The sequence below is a fragment of the Talpa occidentalis genome, unplaced genomic scaffold (genome assembly GCF_014898055.3).
Source record: "Talpa occidentalis isolate TD23 unplaced genomic scaffold, MPIMG_talOcc4v2.1 talOcc4.13, whole genome shotgun sequence".
NCBI classification, from domain to species: domain Eukaryota; kingdom Metazoa; phylum Chordata; class Mammalia; order Eulipotyphla; family Talpidae; genus Talpa; species Talpa occidentalis.
The window spans coordinates 61434283-61461944 of NW_023601322.1; the positions used below are offsets into that span (position 1 = coordinate 61434283).

The window sequence follows — 27662 nt, forward strand, 5'->3', positions numbered from 1 at the left end:
ACAGTGATAGGACTTCAGGTTGCGAAGGCATGTGTCTATAAAGTCTAAAAGTAAACTGAGGCAGGGGCTGGACAGGGTGACCTGATGGCAGGGGCAACAACACTATAGGGTAAAAATGAAGCTGGACGTGGGCAGTGCAAAGAAATGAACGCTGGGAGGTTTAAGCGATTTGGGCAAGTGCAGCGAAAGAGGACTGGAGGGATGTGCTAGTCGGGATTGCTTAAATGGGCATAATTGTGGCTTGGTGGCAGGTACTAATTTGTGTGCTGGTTAGGAAGGGGTCTTGCCACAAGTGACAGAAAGCCTGATGTGCATTGGCTTAAGCAGTGTCACACACACATACACACACATTCACACAGAAGGACACAGAAGGACACAGAAGGTTCATTTGGGAAGCAGTGGAATTTTGGAGTCAGATGGCCCACGTTCAATCTCAGCTAGTTCTGTGACTAGGGGCAAGAGACAACCTTTTTTTTTTAAGATTTATTTTATGCATACAAGAGCTGGGGTGCAGGCCAGAACAGAGTGGGGAGCAGAACAGGCAGATCTACTGAAATGCACTGCTGAGGGGAGCAGCAGGCAAGACAGGAGAGGTCTGCTGTGCCATGTGGGTCACCTCCCTGGCAGGGGATTGAACTCATGCTGCAGTGGCTGCAGGTAGCTTCATAGTGCTGTGCTTAACCCCTTGCGCCACCAGGGAGGCCCCAAGATACAACCTTTTATGATGTACACTGTGATTGCCTTCTAAACATGCATTGTTCCTTCTCTTAATTATTTCACTTTGCATGTGGGTATCTCTCTCTCTCTCTCTCTCTCTCTCTCTCTCTCTCTCTCTCTCTCTCTCTCTCGCTCTGCAGTCCACGCAGACCTAAGCTAGCGAGAGCTGTCCCACCACACAGCACCACAAAGTTGGTTATTGGTTTGGGGGTGGTTTTTGACCCCATTTAAACTGCTGAGTAGGAAAAAGAATTACACTGTGAACTTCGGAGGAAGAAGCTTCCTTGCTCTCCTGGGGAAAGTTTCTAGAATGAAGGTGATTCCCTGAATTAAAAGGCATTAGCATGGAGTTGTGGGCAGTGTGGGAGTTGTGGGCTTGCTCATAACTACTTGGAAGACCAAGCTGAGGATGAACTGACCACGTGGACAGTAGAGAACAGAAAGAAGGAACTATATAGCTGGTGATGATGCTGAGATGCTGGATCAAGATCACTAACCAGTTCGGCAAAATTGGAATTTTCCATTGTCATAAAATGATAAATTCCCTTTATTGTTCATCTCATGTGAATTAGGTTTTCTGCTAAGAGCAAGGTTATGTTCAGTAATAGACTTCTGAGACTCAGCTCCTTGCATCTGTAAATCAAGCACAGTAAGAATATCTACTTTATGGACTTATGAAGATTTAGTGAAATGATGCATACAAAAATTTTTAGGCTAGTATCTGACACATAGGAATTGTGCAAATAGCTTTCAGAAGACATGGAACAAATATTAGGAAGTGTCCACTGTAGGAAGAGCTGGATGGTGAGAAACTGAGGGTGATGAATGGTGAACAGTTGTCATCAGATACGTGCTGACCATTGCATGTAGTCACAAAGTCAGTTCTTACTTGTTGCAACATGTACGGAAGCAGAAACCCTTTGAATGCTCTATTCATGATCCTCAAGCAATCTTATCAAGTAGGTACAGTTATTATCCTTAATTCTTAGATGTGGCCACAGAGAGTTATGTAACTATGTCATTGTCACCCTACCGTGAGAAGTCAGGACTCCATGTATAGCTGACACCAGGAGTGATATGAAGAAAACTTAGAAATACTCATTCACGCTTGGTAGGAATGTAAATTGGCGCAGTCTTTATGGGATATATTACCATAAAAGATTAAAAATGGAAACATTGATCAGAACAGGTACTGACCAGTAAGCATGGAGGCCTCCAAAAATAACCAGTGAGTGCCAATCAGTGATGGCTAAATAAAACCTGTCAGAAGGGCCTCCCTGGTGGCACAGGGGTTAAAATCAGTGCTATCAAGTTTTCTCCAGCCACTGTGGCTAGAGTTCAATCCCCGGCCAGGGAGCTAACCCACATGGTGCAGCAGGTCTCTCCTGTCTCACCTGCTGCAGCCCCCAACAGTGTATTTCAGTCAGTCTGCCTGTTCTGCTCCCCACTCTGTCTCTGGTAAATCCTCTCACCCCCCACACCCACACCTCTGGCCTAAGACCCCAATTCTTGTATGCATGAATAAATAAAAATAAATCTTTAAAAAAAAAACCCCAAAAACTGTGAGTGGAGTCCTCACTCAGCAGTGTCCAGTGGCACTCACTAGCAGAACCATAAGGCTGGACAGGAATAAACTAGAAGGAAGAACTTCTGAATTATTTCAGTCCAAAAATGAAATGAACTAATTGATATAGTAAATATCCCACCTCTCAAGTACTTAAAGGTTAGGAAACCACTTTGTAATTGGTGAAGTTGCAGAAGAATTTCTGCCTTTAGCAACCTACAGACTGGGAAAAAATATCTGCCCATCACAAGTTCAAAAAGAGGCTAATTTCCAAACTATGTAGAGTTTGCTCAATTCAACAATAAAGAAAAAGAACCTCATCAATACATGGTCAAAAGACCTCAACAGATGCTTCTCCAAGAGCATACAGTGGGCCTATAGCCATGTGATAAAATGTCAAACAAAATGTCAGGGAAATGCAAGTCAAATCCACACTGAAATAAGTCAGAAGGAAAAAGAAAAATATCAGATGGTTTCATTTATAGGAAGAACATAGGGGAACCAAAAAAGGCATCAGTGCAAAAAATAATAACAATAAAAAACACAACAGGGCCTCCTTGGTGGCCTCTGCAGCAAAAGTTCGATCCCTGGCCAGGGAGCAACCCACATGGTGCAGCAGACCTCTCCTGTCTCGCCCGCTACTCCCCTCAGCAGTGTATTTCAGTCAGTCTGCCTGTTCTGCTTCCCGCTCTGTCTCTGGTGAACTCTGCCAATGTTCCTTATCAAAATGACTGGAAACAAGTGACGAGTGTGTGGAGAAAAAAGAACCATCTTTCATGCTTGGCAGGAATGGGAAATAATACCATAAAAGATTAAAAATGGAAGTATCATTTGACACAACAGTACTACTACTGGGTAATTGTCCAAGGAATATGAAAACATGAATACAAAAATATTTATGCATTTTTATGTCAAGAGTAGCATAAGTCCCAATAACCAAGACATGGAATCAACATAAGTGCTCATCAACTGATGCCTAGGTAAAGAAATTGTGGCATGTGTCAATGGAATACTTTAAAAGCTGAGATAGTACTTTTGGGACATTATGAATGTATCTTCAGGTAATGATGTTAAGAAAAATAATTCAGAAAGTGAAAGACAGTTACCAGATGTTTCAGTCATTTGTGAAGTATAAACAACCAAAAAAACCAAACTGGCAAAACAACAGAAATAACTCTTAGGCTCTGAAAACTATAGCGGTTACCAGAGGGGAGGGCCTAGAAGGGAAAAGGCAAGTAACAGGGCACGAGTCTGGAGCTTTGGTGGGGGGTGAGTGAATTATGTGCCCATGTTGGGGTGTGAAGTTGTCCTCCTGATCTTACTTACTTGTTTACATAAGTCACAAATGAAAAAAATTCGACGAAAATAAATTCTGCCTTTGGTTGGAGATAGTAAGGCTTGTTGACCTCTAAGCTGACCTTCACCTCCAGTATCTAATGTTTTATAGTTGTCTGGAGAATAGTAGCCTGATTGCTCTTTAGAAGGCAATCCTAATTTTCCAAGCCTTTGCATTTTTCTGCTTTATTATGCATATTATTAAATCACAAATTAGAAAAATCTCAGAATTAATTTGCCTGTAGTCCCACAGTGAGTTAGGGGACAAAGCCCCAGGCTGAGCCCTGATCTGACCAGCCCAGAGACCCCAACTCCCTGCTGTGCCACACTTTGCCTCTGATGAGAAGACTTTTTCTTTTTTTAAAAATTATTTATTTATATATATTTACGTAGTTGTTCATTTTTTTTACATTGTTTGATTTCTTTTCTCAGGTGTAGTCCACATAGAATTCCCACCACCATTTCACCTGTGTGCCATCACCACAGTCCACAGTGCTCCTCACTCCCCTGACCCTCCTACTCCTCCTCCCCTCCTCCCTGCAGAACATCTCCAATTCATAGCTGTCTATTTATTTTTGTTTTGTTTTGTTCTTTTTATTTTTTAAAGATTTATTTATTCACACAAGAACTGGGGTACAGGCCAGAGGTGTGGGGGGGAGAGGATTCACCAGAGACAGAGTGGGGAGCAGAACAGGCAGACTGCCTGAAATACACTGCTGAGGGGAGTAGCGGGCGAGACAGGAGTGGTCTGCTGTGCCATGTGGGTTGCTCCCTGGCCGGGGATCGAACTTGTGTTGCAGAGGCTGTGGATAGCTTCACAGTGTTGCTTGCGCTTAACCCCTTGCACCACCAGGGAGGCCCTGTTGAATTTTTTATTGTTATTTTTTGCACTGATGCCTTTTTTGGTTCCCCTATGTTCTTCCTATAAATGAAACCATCCAATATTTTTCTTTTTCCTTCTGACTTATTTCACTGAGCATAATCCCTTCCAGCTCCATCCATGTTGCTGCAAATGGCATTAGATTATCTTTTTTGATTGCTGAATAGTATTCCATTGTGTATATATACCACATCTTCTTGATCCAGTCATCTATTTTTGGACATTTGGGTTGTTTCCAAGTGAGTAGAGTTTTTCTTAATAGTTACATTACATGATACATGTCATTTTAGTGAAGATATATTCTAGAGTATGAGAAAGAACAGTAAGCTTCCTCATAAGTTAGTGCAAAGAAGATAACTAAAGGCAGTGGACATCATGTGTCATATCAACTGTGATCTAGGCCTGTGTGCACCCTGAAATGTATCCTCACCTCAGCCCTGTACTGATACAGCAAACGAGGCTCACAGATGCTAAGTAACTTGCCGTGGTTGTGATAGGCAGAGCCACCCTAATGCCACCACTCACTGCTGATGATGGACACTGGAACAGCCCTCCTGTGGGCGAGAGGACATCGGTGTGTAACCACATGGTGAGTATATTATACTGAAGGAGGAAGCTAGGAAATGGGTATAGGCAGTCCGTTAGGAACAGGGTGCCCCCAGCCCCAAATCCATTTATCAGGCTGATTGAGAAACAATCAGTTGGAGACAGAAGGGTCCCCCCCTCCTAACTCAGAAAAGAGTGGAAGTTCCAGAGCACCAACCAACACAATGCTAAAGCAACAAGCCAAAGCTAGTTTTGGAAAGGTAGGCCAGGTAGGCAAACTCAGTGGGCCTCGGTAGACTAGGAGATCCCTCGGGCCCAGCCAATCAGCAAGAGACATAACACAGAGACACCCACCAACTGAACCCCCACTCCTTGCCCACTGTACCCATAAAGCACCTACTTCTCGCCCCCTTAGTGGCTACCCACTCGGGACCCCTCTCCACTGGGAGAGCTTTCCTGTCCTTTTGTCTATCAATCTGCTACCCATTTGGGACCAGACTCTGCTCAGAGCTCTGCTCAGAGCCTTCCTGTCCTTCCTGCCTTCAATTAGTCTTTTTCTGATAACTTTGATCTTAACATTGAATTCTTTGCTCACTGAAGACAGGAACCGAGAAAGAGCCAGCTCAAGGTCCTCCAGGCCTGCTCCCCAAAACCCTGATTCAATACTATGCTCTTGGAGGATATAAGACTTGATATATGTGTGTATTCCTACACTTGATTTTAGCCAAAAGGCCAAGAAGTGATGTACTGTCTATTCCTATATACAATGATGATTCTAGACAAGAATATCAGTGCACATTTAATCACCAAACAAATAAGACTAGGAAGAAATGAAAAGGGTTACCACTGGGTTTTTATTTTCTGTAGTACTTTTCTATATTTCCCCCCAATTTTCTGAAATACATGTGTGTCATTTTATTTAGTTGAACTAGTGATATAAATATCTCATTATATGTTACTCTGATTATCAATGAAGACATTATTTTTAAAAAAGTATTGGCCTAATAGCTGGAATTCATGGTTTCTTGACCTGACCTTGTCCCGAATCACTCTGTGAACTTGGCCATGTTTGCTTCCTTCAATGGCCAAATTCAGTTCATTTTTCTGGTGTTTTTTTTTTTTTTTTTTTTTTTTCATGGCCATGAGCTAAGAGTGGTTTTGACGTTTCTATTCTATTGTTGACTTTCATTTCTATAGCTTTGGTTTATGCCTTGGTTTGTATATTAGAAGTATAGGATCTCCCCCCTCAGGTGTAGTTACCGCACCACACCCACCACCAAGACACCAAAGCCCACAACCATAATCCTCTGTGCTACACCCCCATTTTGCTCTTGCTCACCCCCCACCCACCCCCACCACTCTCTGTCTGGTGGCCTCAGTTCTATAGCCAGCTTTCTACAGTTTAGTTCTTAGTCTGGCTTTATCTGGAGCTATATTGGTCTCTCTATATTCCAAATATAAGTGACACCATCCAGTATTTGTCTCTTCTTCTGACTTTTTTTTTTAAAGATTTATTTATGCATACAGGAACTGGGGTACAGGCCAGAGGTATAGGGGGTGAGAGGATTCACCAGAGACAGATTGGAGCTGAACAGGAAGACTGACTAAAATACACTGCTGAGGGGAGCAGTGGGCAAGACAGGAGAGGTCTGCTGTGCCATGTGGGTCCTCTGCTGAGCCAGGGAGCGAACTCCGTGCTGCAGTGGCTGCAGATAGCTTCATGGCGCTGCGACTTAACCCCTTATGCCACCAGGGAGGCCCTCTCCTTCTGACCTATTTCACTAAGCATAATCCCCTCCAGCCCCATCCATTTTGTCGAAAATGACAAGAGATTGTCTTTTTGGATCACTGTGGAGTATTCCACTGTGTGTCTATACCACAGCTTCTTGATCTCCTTTTCTGTTGGGGGCACTTAGGTTGTTTCTGTAACTTGGCTATTGTAAATAGTATTGCAAAAAACATGGGATTGCAGGGCCTCCCTGGTGGCGCAGCGGTTGAGCGCTGGGTTGCGAAGCTGCCCGCAGCCTCTGCAGCGCCATTTCGATCCCCGGCTGCTCCCCAGCCACCGGAGGAGGGTCCCACATGTGCAGACCTCTCCTGCCGCCCGCTGCTCCCCTCAGCAGTGTACTTCGGTCCTTCTGCCTGTTCTGCTCCCCGCTCTGGCTCTGGTGAATTCTCTCACCCTCCCGCGCTTCTGACTATACCCAGTGCTTGTATAAATAAAAAAAAAGACAAAAAAAATCAAACAAACATGGGAGTGCAGGTTTCCCTTAAAATTGTTGGTTTCGTAATCTTCAGGCAGATACCTAGGAGTGGATTTTCTGTTTTTTATCTTTTGAAAAACCTCCACACTGTTTTCCACAGGGGCTGACCCAGTCTACATTCCTACCAGCAATGTTGGAGCTCCCCTTTGTCTTCAGCACTTGTTGTTTCTGGTCTTCTTTATATGGACCATTCCCACAGGTATGAGATAGTAACTTATTGTGGTTTTGATTTGATTTCCCTGATAATAAGTAATGTTGAATACTTTTTCATGTACCTGTTGGCTCTCTATATGTTTGTGCTGGAGAAGTGCTTATCTAGCTGTTCTGATCATTTTTTTATTAGGTTATTTGTTTTGTTGTGATGTATGAGGGGTTTGGGGGGGCGTTACTATTTTTTAATTATATATATTATATATATTTTACATTATTCTTTTTGTACAATGCATGCTTTCTTCTCTCAGGTGTAGTCCCTGCAAAATTCCCACCATCAATTCACTCATGCACCATCACCATAGTCCCTTGTGTAAGAACACATTCTCTCCCCTGTTCTGATCCCTCTCTCTCCCTATCCCCTGCAAAGTGTCTCTGATTAATAGCTGCCTGTTAATTTTGTTTTCTAATTTACTATAATTTTTTTTTCCTGGTGGGATGTATGAACTTTTTTCATTGATCTTTGATATCAGCCCCTTGTAAGAGTTATGGTGTGCAAATAATTTCTCCCATTTAGTAGGGTGTCTTTGTTTTAGTGATGGTTTCTTTCACTGTGCAGAAGCTTTTTAGTCCCAATTATTTATAATCTTTTTGTTTGCCTTGTTGCTGGAGATGGGTCCACAAGGACATCTCTGCAGCCTGTGTCGTGGAGTGTTTTGCCTATGTTTTCTTCGATGTATTTTATGGTTTCAGGTCTTACATCCAAGTCTTTCATTCAGTTTGAGTTAATTTTTGTGTGTCTTATAAAATAATGATCTAGTTTCATTCTTTTGCACTTGGTTGTCCAGTTTTTCCCAGCACCACTTACAGAAGAGGCTTTCCTTGCTCTGGTGTGTATTCTTGGCTCCTTTGTCATATATTACTGCTGTGCAGGAGCAGGCTTATCCCTGGGCTCTCAATTCTATTCCATTGGTCTATGTGCCTGCCTTTGTTCCAGAACTATATTGTTGATTATCGTTAACTTTGTGGTGTAGTTTGAAGCCTGGTGGTTTTTATATTTTTAAATGGTTGAAAAAATGAATCAAAAGAATGCTATTTGGGGGCACACAAAAATGTTGTGAAATTCAAATTTCAGTGTCCATGTAGTTTTATTGGAACACTTGTGCTCACTTGCTTAATATTGTCTATGGTGGATTTCATGCTACAATGGCAGACTGGCTAACTTGTTGCAGAGGCTATATGATCTTCAGAGTCAAAAAGCATTTGCTATCGGGGCCTCCCTGGTGGCGCAGCGGTTGAGCGCGGGGTTGCCAAGCTGCCCGCAGCCTTGCAGCGCCGGTTCGATCCCCGGCTGCTCCCCGGCCACCGGAGGAGGGTCCCACATGGCGCGCAGACCTCTCCTGCCACCCGCTGCTCCCCTCAGCAGTGTACCTCGGTCGTTCTGCCTGCTCTGCTCCCCGCTCTGGCTCTGGTGGATTCTCTCACCCTCCCGCGCTTCTGACTGTACCCAGTGCTTGTATAAATAAATAAATAAATCTTTAAAAAAAAAAAAAAAAAAAAAAAAAAAAAAAAAAAAGCATTTGCTATCTAGACTCTTACCAAAAAAAGTGTGCTGATCCCTTAACTACAGAATGAGAAAGATGGACTAACAATCTCACATGCCCATCCTCACCCTAAAATCTGAACAGTTAATGGAGCCCACTCCCTACTATTTTTATCTTTATTTTCTTAAAATCAATTGTGAATGCTGTACCCTATTCCCCTAATTGATAGCTTCAAAGATATAGATAGTCCTTCTTCATAGGCTCTGTATTGTCACTAAAGCACAGATAAGAAATAAGTTTGGCTGGAGTGTTGGTTTCAACATTGTAAGCTCATCCGGCCTCAGTTTCTCTCTTATGGTTTCTGGAATCACCTCCCCCCTTTCTCATATGTCCAACCACAAAGGCTGCTCCAGGAATAACACACTTGCAAACTTAGAGCTTCTTCACCTGCAAGTCACAGTGCAAATGCTACCTACGGAGTTGGCCTTTGAGCACTGTGCTCAGTGGCCTTCACTTCCAAACCTGTACTCTCTTCTTAGCAAAATGGTTATTTTCCACAAAGCACTAAACAGAATCTGTGGCTAACATCATTCATGCACTTGCTTTCTTGTCCACTGTCTGTCTCTTCAACTGATCTGTAAGCTCTGAGAGGACAGAAACCATGTTTTTATTCTTCAAAGCTCTATGCAAGAGATATGCTTGGCACATCAATAAGTGGTCAGCCCATTGGTTAAGTACTAAACCTAACAGAATTAAGCTTAAACTTTGTACTAAAATATAAGCTAGGTGAAGTCAAATTTAATTTGGACCAAGTCCCAGATCACATATTAACGAAACTCTTAATCTTAAGGAAATTATGAAAAGCTCAGCTAGTTGAATGTTAACCTGTAAACAGGCAGCTCTTTGCCTTTTTCACATGGATGTTCACCAGTGGGTGTCCTTGTGTAAGATGCAGTTTCAAAGCTCCTTCCAAAACTCCTGATGCATAATGCAAAGAAGGCAGATTCTCCTGTTTTCACAATGTGTAATTCATGCTCATTCATTATTCGGTAGCTGGCAAGCAGATGCTGAATAGATCATGTCAACCTAATACCTTCATTACTGCACTGTTGTTTTGTTTTTGAGGTTCAGGTGGCCCTTCCGCCATGGGAGTTAGGGAAAGAGAATGCTTGTTAGGGCTTGTGATCTACTGAAGAGAGGATTTACCAAAACAAAAAGGAGTGGGAGGTGTGTTCATAACCATGCCAGAGAAAAGGGAAGCCTGAAGCCAAAATCATTTATCTTACTGCAATAAAGAGAAACTATTATCAATACACTGAGGGGGCAAGTCAGCCTCAAGTAGAACACACATGACATAATATTAAAATATATATAAAATATATATATTTTATACTTTAATTTCTCATACTGGATGTGCTGGTCTGATAAACTGGAAAAGATTGAATTTCCCTACAAATATTTATAAGCAAAAAAAAAAAAAAATACCTTGGATGCAACACCCACTATAACAAAGCCACCGGTAGGTGATATATCTCACTAAATCTGAAATACGAAGGTCAGCAAAGATAGTCTCTGGATGACATAAAGTAGATTACCATATCCTAAAGTCAATGGACTTCCCTTATTGCATGTTCTCTTGGGTTGCTATTATTTTCTGAACAATTCTAAGAAGTTTCATTATCTGCTCTTCCATCCCATAATATATTGGAAGTAGCTGACCAGGAGTGAAAACAGAAGCTGCTCTAAGTAGTATCTGCTAAATAAGTGGGATTGAGGTCACAGCAGATAACAAAACTGTAAAAGCCTATTGGGTGAATATGCTGGGGCTTCCATAGCAAAGTACCACAAAGAAACCCAGAGGAGTATTGGCTGACAATTCTGGAGGCTAGAAGTTCAACATCAGGGTGTCAGCAGGCCCAGGCTTGCTGAGGGGGCAGATGAGGATGCTTCTGTGGCCCTTCCTGGCTTCTGCTGGGCCACAGGCCATCTTTGGCCACCTTTGATAAGGACATCAGTCATACTGGGTTTGGTCCCCATTCAAATGACTTAGTTTCACTTGATGTCCTCTGTTAAAACCTGATTTTTAAACAAGCTCCATTCTGAGACACTGGGGGTTAGAATTCCAGTATATCTCTTTGTGGGAGACACAACCCATATCATACCAAGTAAATTGTACATTTAAACTACTGGTGTTTCTATTGAGTTGACACAACCAGGTATCTCATCTGATCTTAAGGATGTCTATTTTCATAAGAGTGAAACTAAACAAACCTACATTTAGAGCAGAGTCTTTGAATCAAATAGGCCTATATCTGAGGTGGGGCTAGTGACTTAGCCCTGTCGTTGTGGAGTTGACTCTATGCTAGCCAAAACATGCAAAATGCTATGAGCACAGTACCTGTGTCTGAAAAGTGCATAATAAATGATAGTTCTTAATCTTTAAGAAAATGGTGGATGTATGTCATGCCCTAAATTAAATAGTTAAAATATGCTGATGAGCAGTAGGAGTAAACACCTTCAGGAACTAGGGGGGCATCTCCCCAGATGACTCACTCCTCAGGCTTCAGAAAACTTGGCTGTGACTGTCGGGAAGTTCACTCATTAGGAGCTGACCTGTCACTTAAGGATCATGGACTCCATAGACTCAAATGATAAGCTGCAGAAAGGTCTTATTTTTCTTATGAATTATCATCTCAGGCAAATATAACAAGACTTCCAAGAGCCTACTGTGTTAGTGAATCAGAGCAAGAAGGCCAACTCATCCCCAAAGATCTCTGCCTGCAATGAACTAAGCACCTTCATTAAAATAAAAATATTTTTCCTTCACAACTGAATTTTAAACAAGATCTTGATTAGTAAATGTGCTGATCAGATTTCACTGGCATGTGCCCTTTAAACAGTTCACTGCGTGATGCCACTTTCTTGGGAAGAGAATGGAGAAAGAGCTAGATCTTACTTTGAAGAGCATTCCACCAAGGTAAAGGAAATCACCCTAGACTCTTGAGTATGAAGGAGACATCCCTGATCGTTTGTTAAGGCCACCTCCCTTCTTTCTTGATTGGAAAGTTGGGGTTATGTTTCAAGTCAGAACGGAAATTGGAGTCAGAGTATACCATACTGTAACCTCTTGGAGGAAATGTGAGGGACAGACATTACGGTGACTCCTGGTGTTTAATCCTCAGCCCCTGAGGGTGGGCTGGTTGTATGGCTTGCTTCCAAAAAACATTATATGGCAAAGTGCTGGATGTCTCTCCTGTGACTGTGTCATGTTTAACAATGTGTTAGGTTGTTATTCAATGATATATGTTTTGACTTGGGGGTAGATTCACTCTAGAGTCTTGCTTTCCTTGCTTAATTTGAAGAAAAAAGCTGCCATGAATCCTATGTATTTATTGTCCTCATTCATTTGTTCTGTTATTAATTTATTCAGCAACCACCCTGGATTAGATTCATGCTCTAGGGATCAGAATATGAGTGAGATGTGGTCTCCACCCATTCAGGCTTTAGTTGAGGAGGGAAAGACAATCTTTAATAAAGAATATTGTGATCCACTCCTATGTTTATTGCAGCACTGTTTACAATAGCCAAGATATGGAAACAACACAAATGCCCCCAAATAGACAAATGGATCAAAAGTTGTGGTATATATATATATATATATATATATATATATACACTGGAATATTACTCAGTAATCAAAAAAGACAAACTCATGCCATTTGTGGCAACATGGGTAGAGCTGGAAGGGATTATGCTAGCTGAAATAAGTCAGAAGGAAAAAGAAATACTGGATGGTCTCACTCATATACGGAATATATAGAGAAACCAAACAAAGGGTCAAGAAAAAGACAATAGTGGCAAGCTGACCATAGATTTGAGATATAAAGCAAGGGAATATGGTGATGGTTCATGGGTGATATGGGGACTGTAACCATGTAAGAAAATTTAAAAAATAAATAAAAAAAAAAGAATATTATGATCCAATGACCACAATTAGAGACTGTGACCATTGTGAAGATGCACTTGAGTGTGAGTGATGTGTGTGTGTGCATGAATCTTCAAGTGTGTGCAGACAGCAGCTCAAGATACACACATAGCTGCTGAATTTTGTTGTAATACATGCCCCACGATTTAAACATGTTTCTGATATGAGGGTTGAATTGCCTACTGGACCACCTCTATGCTGTGATATTATCAACTCTGAATGACAAGGAAATTGTCCTTTCACCACTGGAAACTGGCACTGAAAACACAGGTGTTCAAGAAATAGTTTTTGAATATTTATGATGGCTCTATTGTTCTTTGTTTTTTTTTCTTTACCATCAAGATTCTGATTTCGAGAAGAATATAGAAATGTCTTGCTACTTCAGTACATGAGTGAATGTGTGAAGACTAAATACTAGGTCATTTAGTCACTTGTTGGTTCTAAGTTTGAGCAAAGAAGGCAAAGATGATGAATAAAAATATCCTTTCTTGACAACCATAAATTTTCTTTTATTCTTTCGACATTTCTGTATTCAACTGGAGATGAAAATTTTAAACTCTCTGTTGTACTGTAATTATTTACACTAATTGCCTCATTAGATTTTTAATCTCATTTCTATAGGGATTTACAAAGCACTGGACTATAACTTGATTAGAGTGATAGAATTCTTAGAAAGAAGGGAAAGCAAACAACCACTTCAATGGTATTTTGATCTAAGATGACTTATTAGTTAACTGTCGCATACAATTCACCTCATTAAATAGAGTCTTCTTAACATGTGACAAGGGAGTGAATACAAATTTGCTTTGGAGTGTAATAATTACTTTCCATCATTATTCACTGGCGAGTATTAGCTCCATAGAAAGACTTGTACCAAATTTTGTGTTCCTTGTATTTTTAATAATTTCAAATAAGCACTTTGTCCATATTTACAAACAAATCATCATCCACTGATTTAAAGTAAGTAAAACAGTCTTGATCTAGGAACTGGCTATTATTTGGAAACAAAAGCTGATTTTCAAGTTGTACACACAGAACATTTGACCTCTTGACTAACAAGAAAGTTATCTAATAGTATAATTAAAAACTAAGGGTTATTATGCAGCTCTGTATTTTTCACAACTCTAGAACAGAAAGATTCTGAAAGCAAGGAAAATTAGCTGCCTAGTCCACACATTTAGAAAAATGCAAAAATAAAATTTAAGTCCATGGATAAAAAAAAAAATCACAAACAAAAAAGCACTACCCCATTTATTTCTCACTTTGAGTTGTAATGGTCAAAAAATATATAATTAAACTAGACATCGTTGACAACAAAGTCAGGGAAAACAAAAATTAAAAATGGAGCCCATTCTATGCACAACCACTCATTTAGCACCCTCCCCACCATGGACTGGAAGCTCTTTTCTTCTTTGACTATTAAAGTCCTTTTAAAACCCTCTGAGGGCCTCCCTGGTAGCATGAGGGGTTAAGTCTCAGCACAATGAAGCTATCCAAGCTATCACCAGCCACTGCAGCACATCCCGGGCCAAGGAGCTACCCACATGGTGCAGCAGACCTCTCTTGTCTTGCCAGTGCCTCCCTTCAGCAGTGTATTTCAGTACATCCACCTGTTATGCTCCCCACTCTCTCTCTGGTGAATCCTCTCACTTCCCACCCCATACTTCTGGCCTATACCCCAGTTCTTGGATGCATAAATAAAATAATTCTTTTTTCAAAAAGCCCTCTGAGCTCTCAAAACTTGGTTTTATTACCCAAAATCATCTCCTCTGAGGTACTCAGTCCTTCTCACAATTTAGCCTATAGTTTCAAGTTTTCTCTTGTCTGCTGGTTGCACGTGTATCACCCTCTCACTGGTAGCCAGCCTCTGGGTGCCTGAAGGCAGGTGGCCCTCCCTTACATTGGCCATGACTTCCTCAGGAGCTAGGGCTCTGTGACCATTGGTGGGGGGATGGCTGAGAGCACTGCATTTCCTCCAAGAGATTCTTCGCTCCTTATTAGTCACACAACCTGGGGCAACTTAATCTTTCTGAACCAATTTCATAAAATGGGGACAATAATGCCATCAGTCTCCCAGGGTTGTGGGAAGATGAGAAGTGAAATGATTCCCTGGAAGTACTCAGCTGAGTGCCTGGTGCCCAGAGAGCCCTCAAAATAGCCTCTGCCACTGTCATTGCTCCACACTCACTCGGTCTGAATGATTCTGAATTTGCTACCATGGCTGGGTGACATGTAGTTTTCACTCTAAATTAGGATGTCACATATCTTATAGCTACAGCTTTATGCAGATGGGCTTTCCTTTTCTAGGGGATCTGGAATGGAATGCTTTTTTCCATTCACACTTGAATATCTTGGAACTCGGATGTGTCTTGCAATCCAATCTTCTAAGGAACTGAACTGTTTTGTTATGTTGTCTTAGGCTCAATCAAATTCAGTATGAATTTTGCTGGTTCTTTTGAAGAAAGAGGTTTTTTAAAAAGAACGACAGTTCTCAGAAGCCCGTGTACTTTTGTATCATTCTTCACGCTTTAACTCTGCCTGTGAGCCACTGTCTTAGTGCCATTATTATTTCTTAAGTGCTTTAGACCAAGGGACACTGCTTTTTTTCTTTTTTTACCACCTACATGATTATCAAGTCATTTGATATCATTTCAAATTGATTTTAGGTACTCTGAAGGCAGAAAGTCGTGGTGGTTAGAGGGTTCTCACAATTAAGATATCTACAGGTACACCTTGTTTTATTGATTTTGCAGATGTTGCATTTTTCACAAAAGGCTCCACCAGCAAGAAGATGATGACTTGCTGAAGGCTCAGATGATGGTGAGCAATTTTTTGCAATGAATTATTTTTAAAGCAAGTTATGTGCTTTGTTTTATTCATCATAATGTTATTGCACATTTAGTAGATGACCGTATAGAACAAACGTAGCTCTTACATATCTTGGGAAAGCAAAAATTCACATGACTCATTTTATGTCAACATTAACTTAATTGTGATGCTCGGAGCTGAACCTACAATATCTTTAAAGAATGTCTGCATTTGGTCATTATTTTTTGAAAGTCTTAGTGATACTGATATATGTTCTGATTTTTCTAGAACATAGAGTTTTGCCTGTTTTTGTAATAGTGTTTTTAAATGGCATAATTTTTAATAGTGACTCCTTTAATGCTCAGGAGTACCCTGGTGTGGCTGATAAATTATGTGGTTACTCAATATGAAGACCAGTGTAGTTCTGTAATTTTTGGCTCTCATGCTCTATATTTAAGTTTTGTTTTTGCTATTATTAAGTCTGGATGCTAGTCCCAGCCATCCCTGTGGTGGAGGCAGTGCTCAGCCCTTTCTGTTTTTGCTGCACATTGCTTGTGCAAGAAAGAGCAAAACAACATGGCCTGAGGACATGGAGTTTGCAACCTTCTTGGAATGGATATTAAATGGTGACACGCCAACAATGTCACCACCATTCTGGAGGGTACAAGATGCTGTCACACATGGGAGGTGGGCAGGGCAGGAGGCAACAGAAATGTCTGAGTTGGTTTTTAACATGATCTTAACACAGACTCAGCATGTCACTAAATTTACCTTCCATCCATTTGCCTGCTGAGACATTTCAGTGCAAAAGGCCCTTCTGAAAATGGGCACAAAGTTCTAACAATGAGTGCATAAGGTAAGAAGCAGAAAGTTATTCTTTAGTTTCTAAGTAGGTGGCCATGCAATGTTGGGAGCCACAGTGAGGGAGACAGCACAGGGAAATTAGATTTGGGCTGAGGAAGCTCCTGGAGAGTGCAAACTACATCACATTAGTTTTCGTCATGATTTCCTCTTGAAACACTTCTAAGTGCATGGCAAAAATGGTTAGGACTTCTTGACTCATGATGAGGAGAAAATGTGGTTCAGAGAAAGAAGTGACAGTACCCAACTTCCAACAGGGAAAAAAGAAATATTTGAAAGGTGATGGTATTGGCATGTGGCGTCTATAGCACTGTCTCCTTTCTGAGATGTCAGCAGCTAAAACAAGCTGGGGAGGTGGGTGAGCATGAAGCTCAGAGGGACACCTTGGACCACACATGGACAAGTTTCTCCTCAAACTGAAGGGTCCAGAAAGCCAGTAAGTGAGAGTATTGCTTGTGAACAGGATTTCCATTTTCAAACAAAACACTAGGTGTGTGAATCACAGACATGGTTTGCTTTCCATTTATCTGTTGCCTAAAGAGCACATTTCCAACACAAACAGGCCCTTCCAAAGACAGGAAATTAAATAACAGTCTAAGCGCATGAGGTCAAGCAACCCTCTGCCCACCTCCTTCCCCCATAAAAAAGGTGTCGGTCCATTACAATCTACAAATTGTAGTGTTATATATGTATCCACAGGATCTGCACTTACCTATTCCAGAAAAATATCAATTAGTGGTAGTCAAATATTTTATTTATTAAAGGAGACATAATTGTTAAAATCAGAGAAAATACCTCAAGGATTAGAGGCAGTAGCAGCCATCACATGTGTTCACTATTCATTTAATGATGTGTAATCAACGAATGCATGTATGTCATGTGTGTCATTAGTACAAGTTGGTATAATAGGGGTTTGACTTTGGGATCAGACTGATCTAGGTTTGGGTCCTGTTGATGCCATTTATTACCGGGTTTTCCTTGGCAAGTCTTCAAGCCACAGTTTCCTTATCTGTATAATGGGAGGAAACTGGAGTGAAATGTGGCATCCTTTTGAGGCTCAGAGTTTAATAACACATGAAAGTGCTTGGCTTTTAGTAAGACTTAAGAAAACAGTAACCGCTTTGATTAGTGATTAGATTCAAAATTCTTATAAATAATCTGAATGATTATTTAACGCCCCCAAATAACAGTTTTCTTGTAGTTGATGATGGTCTAACCATACCTGTCCTGCTCACTTATCACAGGTTGTGTATTGCAATCCAATCTACTAAGGAATGGAAGGATGTTTTGTTATCTTAGGCTCAATCAAATCCAGCATGAATTTTGCTGGTGGAGATCAAGTAGAAGTCTACATAGGAAAACATCCTTAAAACTCCCTCTCCCCTTACCAATGTTGAGTATTGTTCTTTTGTCTCTATTGTCTGCTTTTATTTGGCACAAGGGCCCCAAGTGAAGGGGCGTTGCTTCGCGGCCTTGGGTTTGCAGCACACACCAGGGGCTCATGCTACAGTGGATGACAGACAGATACTAAGACTCACATTTTCTCCCCAAAGGCTTTTCTTCTTTCCCATTGTATTTCTTTCTACTGTGTGCTTCCTCCATTTCTGTTTCCATTACCCAACATTTAGCTAAGTTCCTATATGTCACCTTTCCCCTCTTTGTCTACCCTTGGTTATAAGAGCACCAATATTCACTGATTCTTGTCTTGCTGTTTAGGAAATGGATCCATGGATAAATTAAGCTTACAGAGCTCAGGGTGATTTTTTTTTTTTCTTAATCTGCAAAATGGAAATAGAAAATGTAAGTCAAGGGACTGTAGCAGGAATTAAATGAGCATTAAGTGTCCTTTTCAACAAGGAAACAAAGACCCATTCAACATAGCAGGCTGAGAATTGTCTCCTGTGCGCCCAGCCCATGGCCATCCCGTTGCACTTGACTCACCTGTGGACGATACGCTGGCTCTGCAGGTAGTCCAGGGCCAGGGCCAGCTCGCAGATGAAGAGCTTCACCGTGCCTTCCTGGAAGCGCACGTTCTGCTGCAGGTGATAACGCAGATCTCCGCCCAGCAGGAGGTCTACCACCATGAACATGTCTTCCTCGTCTTGGAAGGAGTACCTGGAGCAGAATCAGTGGAAGAAATGTGTCCTATGCATTGACACACAAAAGAGTGCCCCAGCCCATGAGACTTGCAGATCAGAGCAGCTTCTGGAGCTAAGAGTTCAGGCTTGGGGAATAGATAGAGAGTCTGTCACTAGCTCTAGGACCTGAGGGCCTCACTTTGCGCACATGTAAAATAGAAAGACTAAGAATATCTACCATATTTGATCATAGAAATGAATAAATGAGACAAGTCTATTTGATGTCATGCCTGGCTCACAGTAAGCACATGCATCTGCTACTGTCTAAGAAAAGTCCTATAGCCCAGGGAATCACTACACCTGCTCATGTGTCATTAATGATCACCTCATAACCACACTTAGAGGTAACAGAAGCAAGCGCACAGTGCAAGGATAATTCCCCCCATCCTTGGGATGGAGAGGTAAGGAAAAGCTGTCACAGAGGTAAAACCCTGGTTAATTTTAAAGGATGATATCTCTGAGTGATTCCCCGGGCAGGCTCTGTTAGTCTGCATGACACTACTACGTCCATTAGCACCCAGCATACCACTATGATTATTCTTTTTCAGAAAGGAGGAAAGTGAAGTCCAACAAAGTTTAAGTAATTGCCACAAGCTCATGCACCAAATAAATGGTAGTACTAAAGAATTCTCCTGATTCAAAAGAAAGATTTCAGAGAGAAAAAATAGCATGCACTAAACTCAGTCCTGGGGAAGAACACTATGTGGGTGGGAAAGGAAAATCATTAAAATTTGCAGTCACAGGGATCTCCCTGGTGGTGCAAAGGGTTAAGCACAGCACTGTGAAGCTGTCTGCAGCCTCTGCAGCATGAGTTTGATCCGTGGCCTGCCAGGGAGCTACCCACATGGCACAGCAGACCTCTCCTGGCTCACCCTCTGCTCCCCTCAGCAGTATATTGCAGTCAGTCTGCCTGTTCTGTTCCCCACTCTGTCTCTGGTGTATCCTCTCACCCCCCACACCTCTGGCCTGTACCCCAGTTCTTATATGCATAAATAAATCTTTTAAAAAAAGAAGTTGCAGTCACAACTGCACGATGAGGAAGCTTGAGCTGCAGAAGGCAGAGGGCCAGTCCCATGGTAGGTGCTTGGTCTAAGAAAGTAGACATGGAGAGACTTTGAAGGGTTTTAAGCAGGATGTACAATGTGACATAAGCTTCGCAGTAGGAGTACAGCAAGGAGGGAACGGAAGAGGAAATGAGGCAGAGAGTAGAACTGGCCTCTGCTGTTTGCAAAGAGCCTCCTGTAGCAGAAAGTGTGTTCCTGCAACTAGCATTTGTTTTGTTTCCCTCAAAGCACAGCTCTTCCTATCAACACTGTTTTGACATGTTTCTTTTGACATAATGTCAGTGAGATCACATTTTAAAGCTTTATTTGAATCAAAGAATTATGTGCAGTGCCCAGGAATGCAAACCAATTTCTAGTGACAAATTCTTTGCTTAGGAAATAATTGCCGGAAATCAATGATGGGAGAACTGTACTTAGCACAGTTTTTTTTCTTTTCATAATGATCATTGTGCTGAAGGAGAAAGAGGGACCTGCAAGCCAAAGAAAGAGAAATTCACTGAAGCATTAATCTGAGATACTGACATTCTAATGAAGACGAACGGTCCTGTTTAGTTGTTCAATAAATGCAATTTTGTTTACTGCTGAAGACTGATGCACACAGAAGGTATCAGAAATTAAGCCCTTGGGGAGGTGACTTAGACAGAAACATGGGGTGTGCATTGTAACACTGTGAGAACACATCCTGCTGTTATCTCCTGGAGAAGGGACTCATCTCTGTCACGCCATGACTGACGTGCTCACCCTATGGGCTTCCTGAACAGCAGGAAAGGTGCCTGCACCTGAATTGCTTGGTTCACAAATTCCCCCAGTGGCACCACTACAACTTTCATTCCTCGTGCTTTGCATGTCTTTCAGTAAGCAATAAATTCCTGTGTAATCATGCCTGGACCTGCGGCTCCCTGTGCTCAGCTAAAATCACAGAAGCAGAATTAATCACAGCTCAGGGGACCTGAGCAAGTCCCTTTTATAGGGGAACCAAATAAGGGACCAGGAAAAAAATAACAATAACAATAACAATAATAATAATAATAATTAACAGGCAACCATAAATCAGAGACATTCCGCGAGTTAGGGGAAGGAAAAGGGATCAAAAGAGGGGAGATGGTGACAGTGTACGGGTGAACTGGTGGTGTGTATTTTATGGTGACTACACAATGATGTAAAAGATATAAATAAAGGGGTCTCCCCAGTGGCACAAGCAGTTAAGTCGCAGCACTATGAAGCAGTCCTTAGCCACAGTAGCACAAGTTCAATCCCCAGCCAGGGAGCAACCCACATGGCACAGCAGACCTCTCCTGTCTCGTCCGATCCTTCCCTCAGCAGTGTATTTTGTCAGTCTGCCTGTTCTATTCCCCACTCTGTCTCTGGTGAATCCTCGTACCCATCCCCACCCCCTGTATCTCTGGCCTGCACCTCAGCTCATGTATGCATAAATAAATAAATCTTTTAAAAAAGATATGAATTAAAAAAATAAATTAAAAAAGATAAAATCACAGAAGCAATGACAGCTCAGGAGACTGAGCAAGGTCGTTTGGGATCATTGGCAAATGGGATATGTATGGGTACCTAAAAGGAAGAAGAGATCTCTGACTATAAACGCTATCCAGATGCCAGTGGCAACAGCCTCACATACTGTGTTAGCACAGAGAAGCTTTGGCCCAAACCAGCTCCCCACTGGGGGAGGATGGGGCTCAGAACCTGGGTACAGGGCACAGGACTACTCTCCTGTGGCCACATTTAACTCAAAGGGGGACCAGTAGTTTTATTAAATTCACCCTGAATGAATGAACACAATTTTTTTTTGAAACTTGGATGAAGCTATTTTTATTCAGAGAACAGACAGATTAAGGTGCCAGTCACAGCAAGTTAACAACAGTGTTCGGCCATGCAGGGATTAATAATCAAAGAAAGAAGAGGCAGACAAGAGGCAACACGCTTTCCTTGCCTAGTACAAGTGTACATTTAATTGAGGAATCAAGTTTGGCTGCTAAAAATCATCTTTTTGCTTCAGAACATCAGATCTGAAGTCCCCCTATTGCATATATTAAAGCATCAGAGGAGGGAAGATGAAAATTTTGTTTTTTAGAACTATATATCCTGCAAGATATCGTTTGGTGCCCAATAGAGTTTGGTGATAACTGGAAGATGCAAATTCATATCATCATCTGATTTTCTTCAAAAATCAAAGAGGAAGCGCCTCCTTTCACCTCACTTATTTATCACATAGACTCATATTGCATCTGTAATATGCCATATCATGGCTTATTTAGGTCTTAGTTGACAGCTCCAAAATTAGTATGTCTGATCCCACTGTACGTGAAATACATTGCAAACTGTGCTCAGTAAGAGAGCAGGAAAATAACAGAAGACCACCACCTGAGTGTACCCCATCATGTTGTAGCGGTAGAGAAGGGGGCTATTTTCTCCACCTCTCTAAGGTTTTTGGGCTGGTGGAACAGTGAAGTTAATATCAGACCAATTAGTAGGAAAAAAAGAACAAATTTCATTACAGATGTACGGAGAATCTAGGCAGATACAGATTCTAAAGCCAGTGGGGCAAATGAAGGTATATGTCCTGAGCTAAAGAATGGAATAGGGGCCCTGGGTTTCAAGGAGAGAGGAAGGGGCTCCTATCATGATGAGAGGATGACTGGTGTGGAGGACCACAAGCTCTGTAATTAGATGTCTGCCCTGCTATATAGATAGATTTCTTTGATAGAAATGTCATCTCTGCTAAAATTCCTGATTCTGGCTAACAAACCCAATTTTTAACTTTTAAATAGTTAAAGTGGCAGTCAAAGATTCTCATGAGTCTAGAGGACCTCAGTTAACCTTGGCTCGAAATAATTCACCTGCCAAAGTGACACGTCTTGAGGAGGCCTGTCCTTTAGAGTTTGGCTGATACCATTCAATTGCGTTTCCACAGCTTTTTCTGTATAATCTTGGACCTCTCCATTCTATATCCAGAAGTAGTAATTTCAAAATGTGAGTTATGGTCTCTAGCCTTGGCAAACCCTTCATCTCTTTCCACAGTCTGTGGGACCTTCCACAGTCTGCCCTTTGCTTTTCCAAACTCATCTTGTCAATGGCCAGCTATGTCTCGCCAGCTTTAGGAAACTGACATGGCGTCACCTGAGCCTGCACCCACATGCTATTTATCTTTCAGTCTCAGCCAAAGTGTTATCTTTCCTAGAGAGGTTTTTAATACCCTATGTTAAGTCAGGTCTCTCTGCTACCTACAAGCCCGTAATCTTACTCCAAGAATCTATCATCATTTGAAAATAGTGCAATTACAATTTGAAATCATGTACTTTTGATGAACTGCTTTCATTTCTACTACACCATCAGGATGCAGGCCATTTACTCACCCCGACTCCTCAGTAAAAATAAAAAAATAAAAAGCACTACCCCTACAAATAAACTATAGAAAATTAATACTTTTCTATAATTAATGTAAATTAATAAATGAACAAATGGAGGAGAGAAGCAAGGCTAAAACACAAGTTTGGGGTAGGTCTGAAATAAATTCCCTAGGTTCTATTTTTAGAACCTAGCATGGCTACCAAGTACATTGAAAGAAGTCTCAGGGGGGAGCTGCCCCATGGAGGGCTTGAGACAGATCTGAATCTGAATGTCAGAAAAGATCTAAAATACTTTCAGATGCAGTGGTTTTCAAATTGGGGCTCCTAACTACTAGTAATGGGGATTGAAATCAGTTTGGTTAGTTGGGACAAGCACTTTTTCTAAAGAAACAGATTGAATAATATAGAAAATGTGAGATTAACCTGTAAAGCTAAACATTGTTTGCAAACTTTTGTTTCTGTGAATGTAATCTCGGCCTCTGAATGTAGCTACTGTGTTAGGAGGAAATATATATTTCTTCTGTGGGTGGCAGTAAAAAAAATAAATAAATAACATGACAGTAGGGGAAGCTGCCTATCGCAGAGCTATTGCATCAAATCCTCCTTCAGATTCTTCCTGAGCACTGTCAGTTCTGATATCCCCACTGAGCAGAGCAAGGGAAATGAATGAATAAGTATGGCATCTAAAGGCTGCTGGTTTTGGAGGAAAAAACATTGGCAGATTCATCAAAGAGAAACACACCTAAAGATAATGTACATGAAGAAGACATAGGCTTCAGATAGAACTGGATTTAGTGTCATCTGTGAATTTGGAGAAAGAATTTTTTCCCTTACAGGAAACTGGGTCTCAGAGGACATATGTACATTGGGAATAATTTTATGTATCATGTGGCAAAGCATAAATCAGATATAATTTTTGTAAAGTAATTAGCACAAAGCACGACACACAATGTAGCAGTAAAGAAACTGGTCCTGGAGTCAGGCTGCTTCTATTCCCTGCTCTGTCCCTTAACCTCTTTGTAACTGGAGTAAGTTCTCAAAATCTTCAGCATTCCCCACATAATGGTACACACTGCAGAGGACTTTTGGGATGACCAAGTGACTTTGCACACATAAAGTGCTTAAAAATAGTGCTGGAAGATAGTATATAAAGGCAAGTATTAACTATCATAATAACTATTTTCTCCTTACAACCATGAATATAATACTGCTCTGCTATTGGCAGAAATACTTGTTGCATGCAGCCTCACTGGTGGCGCAAGGGGTTAGGCACAGCACCGTGGAGCTATATGCAGATTCTGCAGCACGAGTTCGATCCCCGACTAGGCAGGGAGCAGCCCACATGGCACGGCAGACCTCTCCTGGCTCGCCCACTGCTCCCCTCAGCAGTGTATTTCAGTCAGTCTGCCTGTTCTGTTCCCCACTCTGTCTCTGGTGAATCCTCTCACCCCCTGCACCTCTGGTGTGTCCCCAGTTCTTGTGTGCATCGACAGATAAATCTTTAGAAAAAAAAGAAATATTTGTTGTATTCAGTTATTCCTTTACATGAGATAATTGCATGAAGATATTTATTTATTATCATAATCAACATGCTTCCTATTAATGAGCTCTTCCTATGTGTCAGAACCATGCTGAGTACTTTATACGTATCAGTGCATTTAATGTTGCTACAAAGCTATGGGATAAATAATGTCATTATCCCCATTTTTACCAATAAAGACATCAAGATTAATCCTCAGGAAAATGAGCAAACCAAATCCATCAGTATATGAAAAATATATATACTGTGACCATATAGGATTAATACCCTGAAAATCAATTAACATACTAATGGAATACAAGATGAAACACGATCATCTCAGTAGATACAGCTAAGGCATTTAACAAAATAGAAGATTATGCATGATAAAACCTCTAAAACTTGGGATAGAAGGGAGCTTTCTCAATCTGATTAAGGGCCTCAATGATAAATCCTACAGTAAGTATCAGAGACAGTGGGGGAAAGAAGGAATTGAAGGCTTTCCCTCTGAGATCACAAACAAGGCAAGAACACCTGCTCTCACTTCTGTTCAGTAGAGACTCTAACCTGCATAACTAACAAAAACAAAAACAAAATCACATTGGAAAGGGAAACGTAATTACAGACAATATGATTGTGCATACAGAAAATCATAAGAGAACCACAAAAACAATCTGAACTAAAAACAACAGCAAGGTTGCAGGATACAAGATCAGTATACAAAAATAAATTCTATTTTTCTATGCATGCAATGAGCAATTTGAAAATGCAAGTAAGAACACATTTACATTCACAAAAGTATCACAAATAATAACATGGGAATAAATGTAGCAAAGAAGTACAAGACTGGTACACAAAATTATAAAATTTTGCCAAACAAAATGAGGCAAGATCTAAATATTTGGAGGAACAGTCCACCTGCAGTGGGTTGGAAGACTCAGATATTGTTAAGGTCTCAATCCTGTCCACATTGATTGATAAATCAATGTAATCCCTCTCAAATTTCCAACAGACTTTTTGTTTTGACCTAAATTAACAAGCAATTCCTAAAAGTTTAAGGAAATGTAAAACATTTAGAATAATCAAAATAATTTTGAAGTAGAAAAAACCAGAGGACTTTCATTGCCCAATTTTGAAATGCACTATAATGCTATACACTCATGAGGACTGTGTGGTGTGGGCAGAAGGATAGGTAAAAGGAAGGGAATTAAGAGCCTAGAAATAAATTTTTATGCTTAATTCATTTCAGACAATGTGCCAGGAAAGGATAATTGGCTTAATGAGTGCTTGGGCAATTAGATATCCATCTCTGAAAGGGTGAATTTCCACCCAATACACGGCACAAAACTCAACAGGTCAAAGCCCTAAATGTGAGGTCCTAAAACTGAATTATGCTGATGATTGTTCCACTCATAAAGACCATTATACCACATACTTGAAACAGGTAAATTTTATGTGTAAAATATACTGCATCATGACAAAATCACAATAAAGATGACATTGAAGATAGGAAAGATGATTGTGGTATAGGAGGTGAGATGTTTGCTTAAGAATCACCTGTTAGGAAGTTGTGGGACCAGAACTGCACCTCAAATCACACACAACACCCAGGTTGTGTACACAATGACCAGTAAAGTTCACAAGACAAAAAACAGTTTATAATAAATGTCTGCCAGGGAATGAGATAATTATTATTATTTTTAAAAATATTTATTTATTTATACAAGAACCAGGGTACAGTCCAGATGTGCAGGAGGTTGAGAGGATTCACCAGAGACAGAGCAGGGAACAGAACAGGCAGACCAATGAAATAAACTTCTGAGGGGAGCAGTGGGCGAGACAGGAGAACTCTGACTCGCCATGTGGGACCCTCGAGGGCTGGCTGGGATGGAACCGATGCTGCAGAGGCTGCTGACAGCTTCACAGCACTGTGCTAAAGCGCCTGTGCCACCAGGGGAGGCCTGAGTGAGGTAATTATTTAAATACCCTTCAATCCAGTCCTCAAGATTCATTTGCATGCCTCCTAGGTGGTCTCAGAGCAATGGTGGGACATTTCTGATCCTGAGCCAGGGTCTCCCTGAGAGAACTTTTAAGCTTTCAGCATTTTTAAGAGCCAGGGTTGTCCTGTGCACTAAAGTGATAGAACAAATTAATCTGTTTTCAAATGCTGAACAGGGAGTGATCAGAACAGCCTTTTCACAGTTTAGGTAAGGTCTTAGCTTTGAGAAAAGATCCTTGATGAAAGGGCAGAGAGCAGGTCAGGTAGGTTGTCCAATTAGTTGAGCACAAATCTGAATTTTACAAACTTTCTCTGGAACAATGGCCTATCATATTTTGTCTTCTGCGATTCTGAAGTGCTTCTCTAAAGTGTCTCCAGTGTGAACTTCGCACAAAAAAAAAAAAAAGTATTCATTTTCCTTATTCATTTTCTAGGACAACATAGAAAATCCAAATGTTTGCAAAAATCCTACTTCAACAGTTTATAAAAATTGTCTCCTATGGTTACGAGGTTACTGGCTTGGATAAAATGGAGCCAAGTGGAAACCCAGTCCAAACTCTCTCTGCTGTAAATGGTGAGAGAAAGAATTTGCTATCTTAACAAGCGGATATGACTTCCACTCATTCATGTACCAGAGTGAGAACATTTCCATCAAAGCTGGAGGCTACTATAATGAGCTCTCCTGTAATTTGTGGAGGAAGGGCAGGATGGGAAAGTTCCTTTGAGTACAACTTCCAAATATCTCTTTAAGATATATGTGGTTTATGGGCCTCCCTGGTGGCACAAGGGGTTAAAACACAATCTATGAAGCTCTCTGCAGCCACTGCAGCACCAGTTTGATCCCCAGCCAGGGAGCTACCCACATGGCATAGCAGACCTCTCCTGACTTGCCTGCTGCTCCCCTCAGCAGTGTATTTAGTCAGTCT

General features: G+C 41.2%; 1 protein-coding gene and 1 long non-coding RNA gene across 3 annotated transcripts in view; one reads left to right on the top strand and one right to left on the bottom strand.

Moving 5' to 3' along the window:
* Positions 1 to 20777, top strand: part of LOC119243302 (uncharacterized) — a 39268-nt gene extending 18491 nt beyond the window's left edge. Inside the window, exons 3-6 of one of the 2 annotated variants that reach the window (XR_008551415.1) lie at positions 4994 to 5085; positions 7407 to 7505; positions 15739 to 15805; positions 20314 to 20777. This is a non-coding gene — a long non-coding RNA (uncharacterized LOC119243302). The remainder of the gene's footprint in view (positions 1 to 4993; positions 5086 to 7406; positions 7506 to 15738; positions 15806 to 20313) is intronic. The other variant, XR_005124687.2, reaches the window with a different exon arrangement.
* STK32A (serine/threonine kinase 32A) overlaps positions 1 to 27662 on the bottom strand; it is a 122186-nt gene that overhangs the window by 52268 nt on the left and 42256 nt on the right. Inside the window, exon 5 of the mRNA XM_037509002.2 lies at positions 18596 to 18769. Within this exon, the coding sequence (XP_037364899.1) occupies positions 18596 to 18769 (174 nt within the window). The remainder of the gene's footprint in view (positions 1 to 18595; positions 18770 to 27662) is intronic.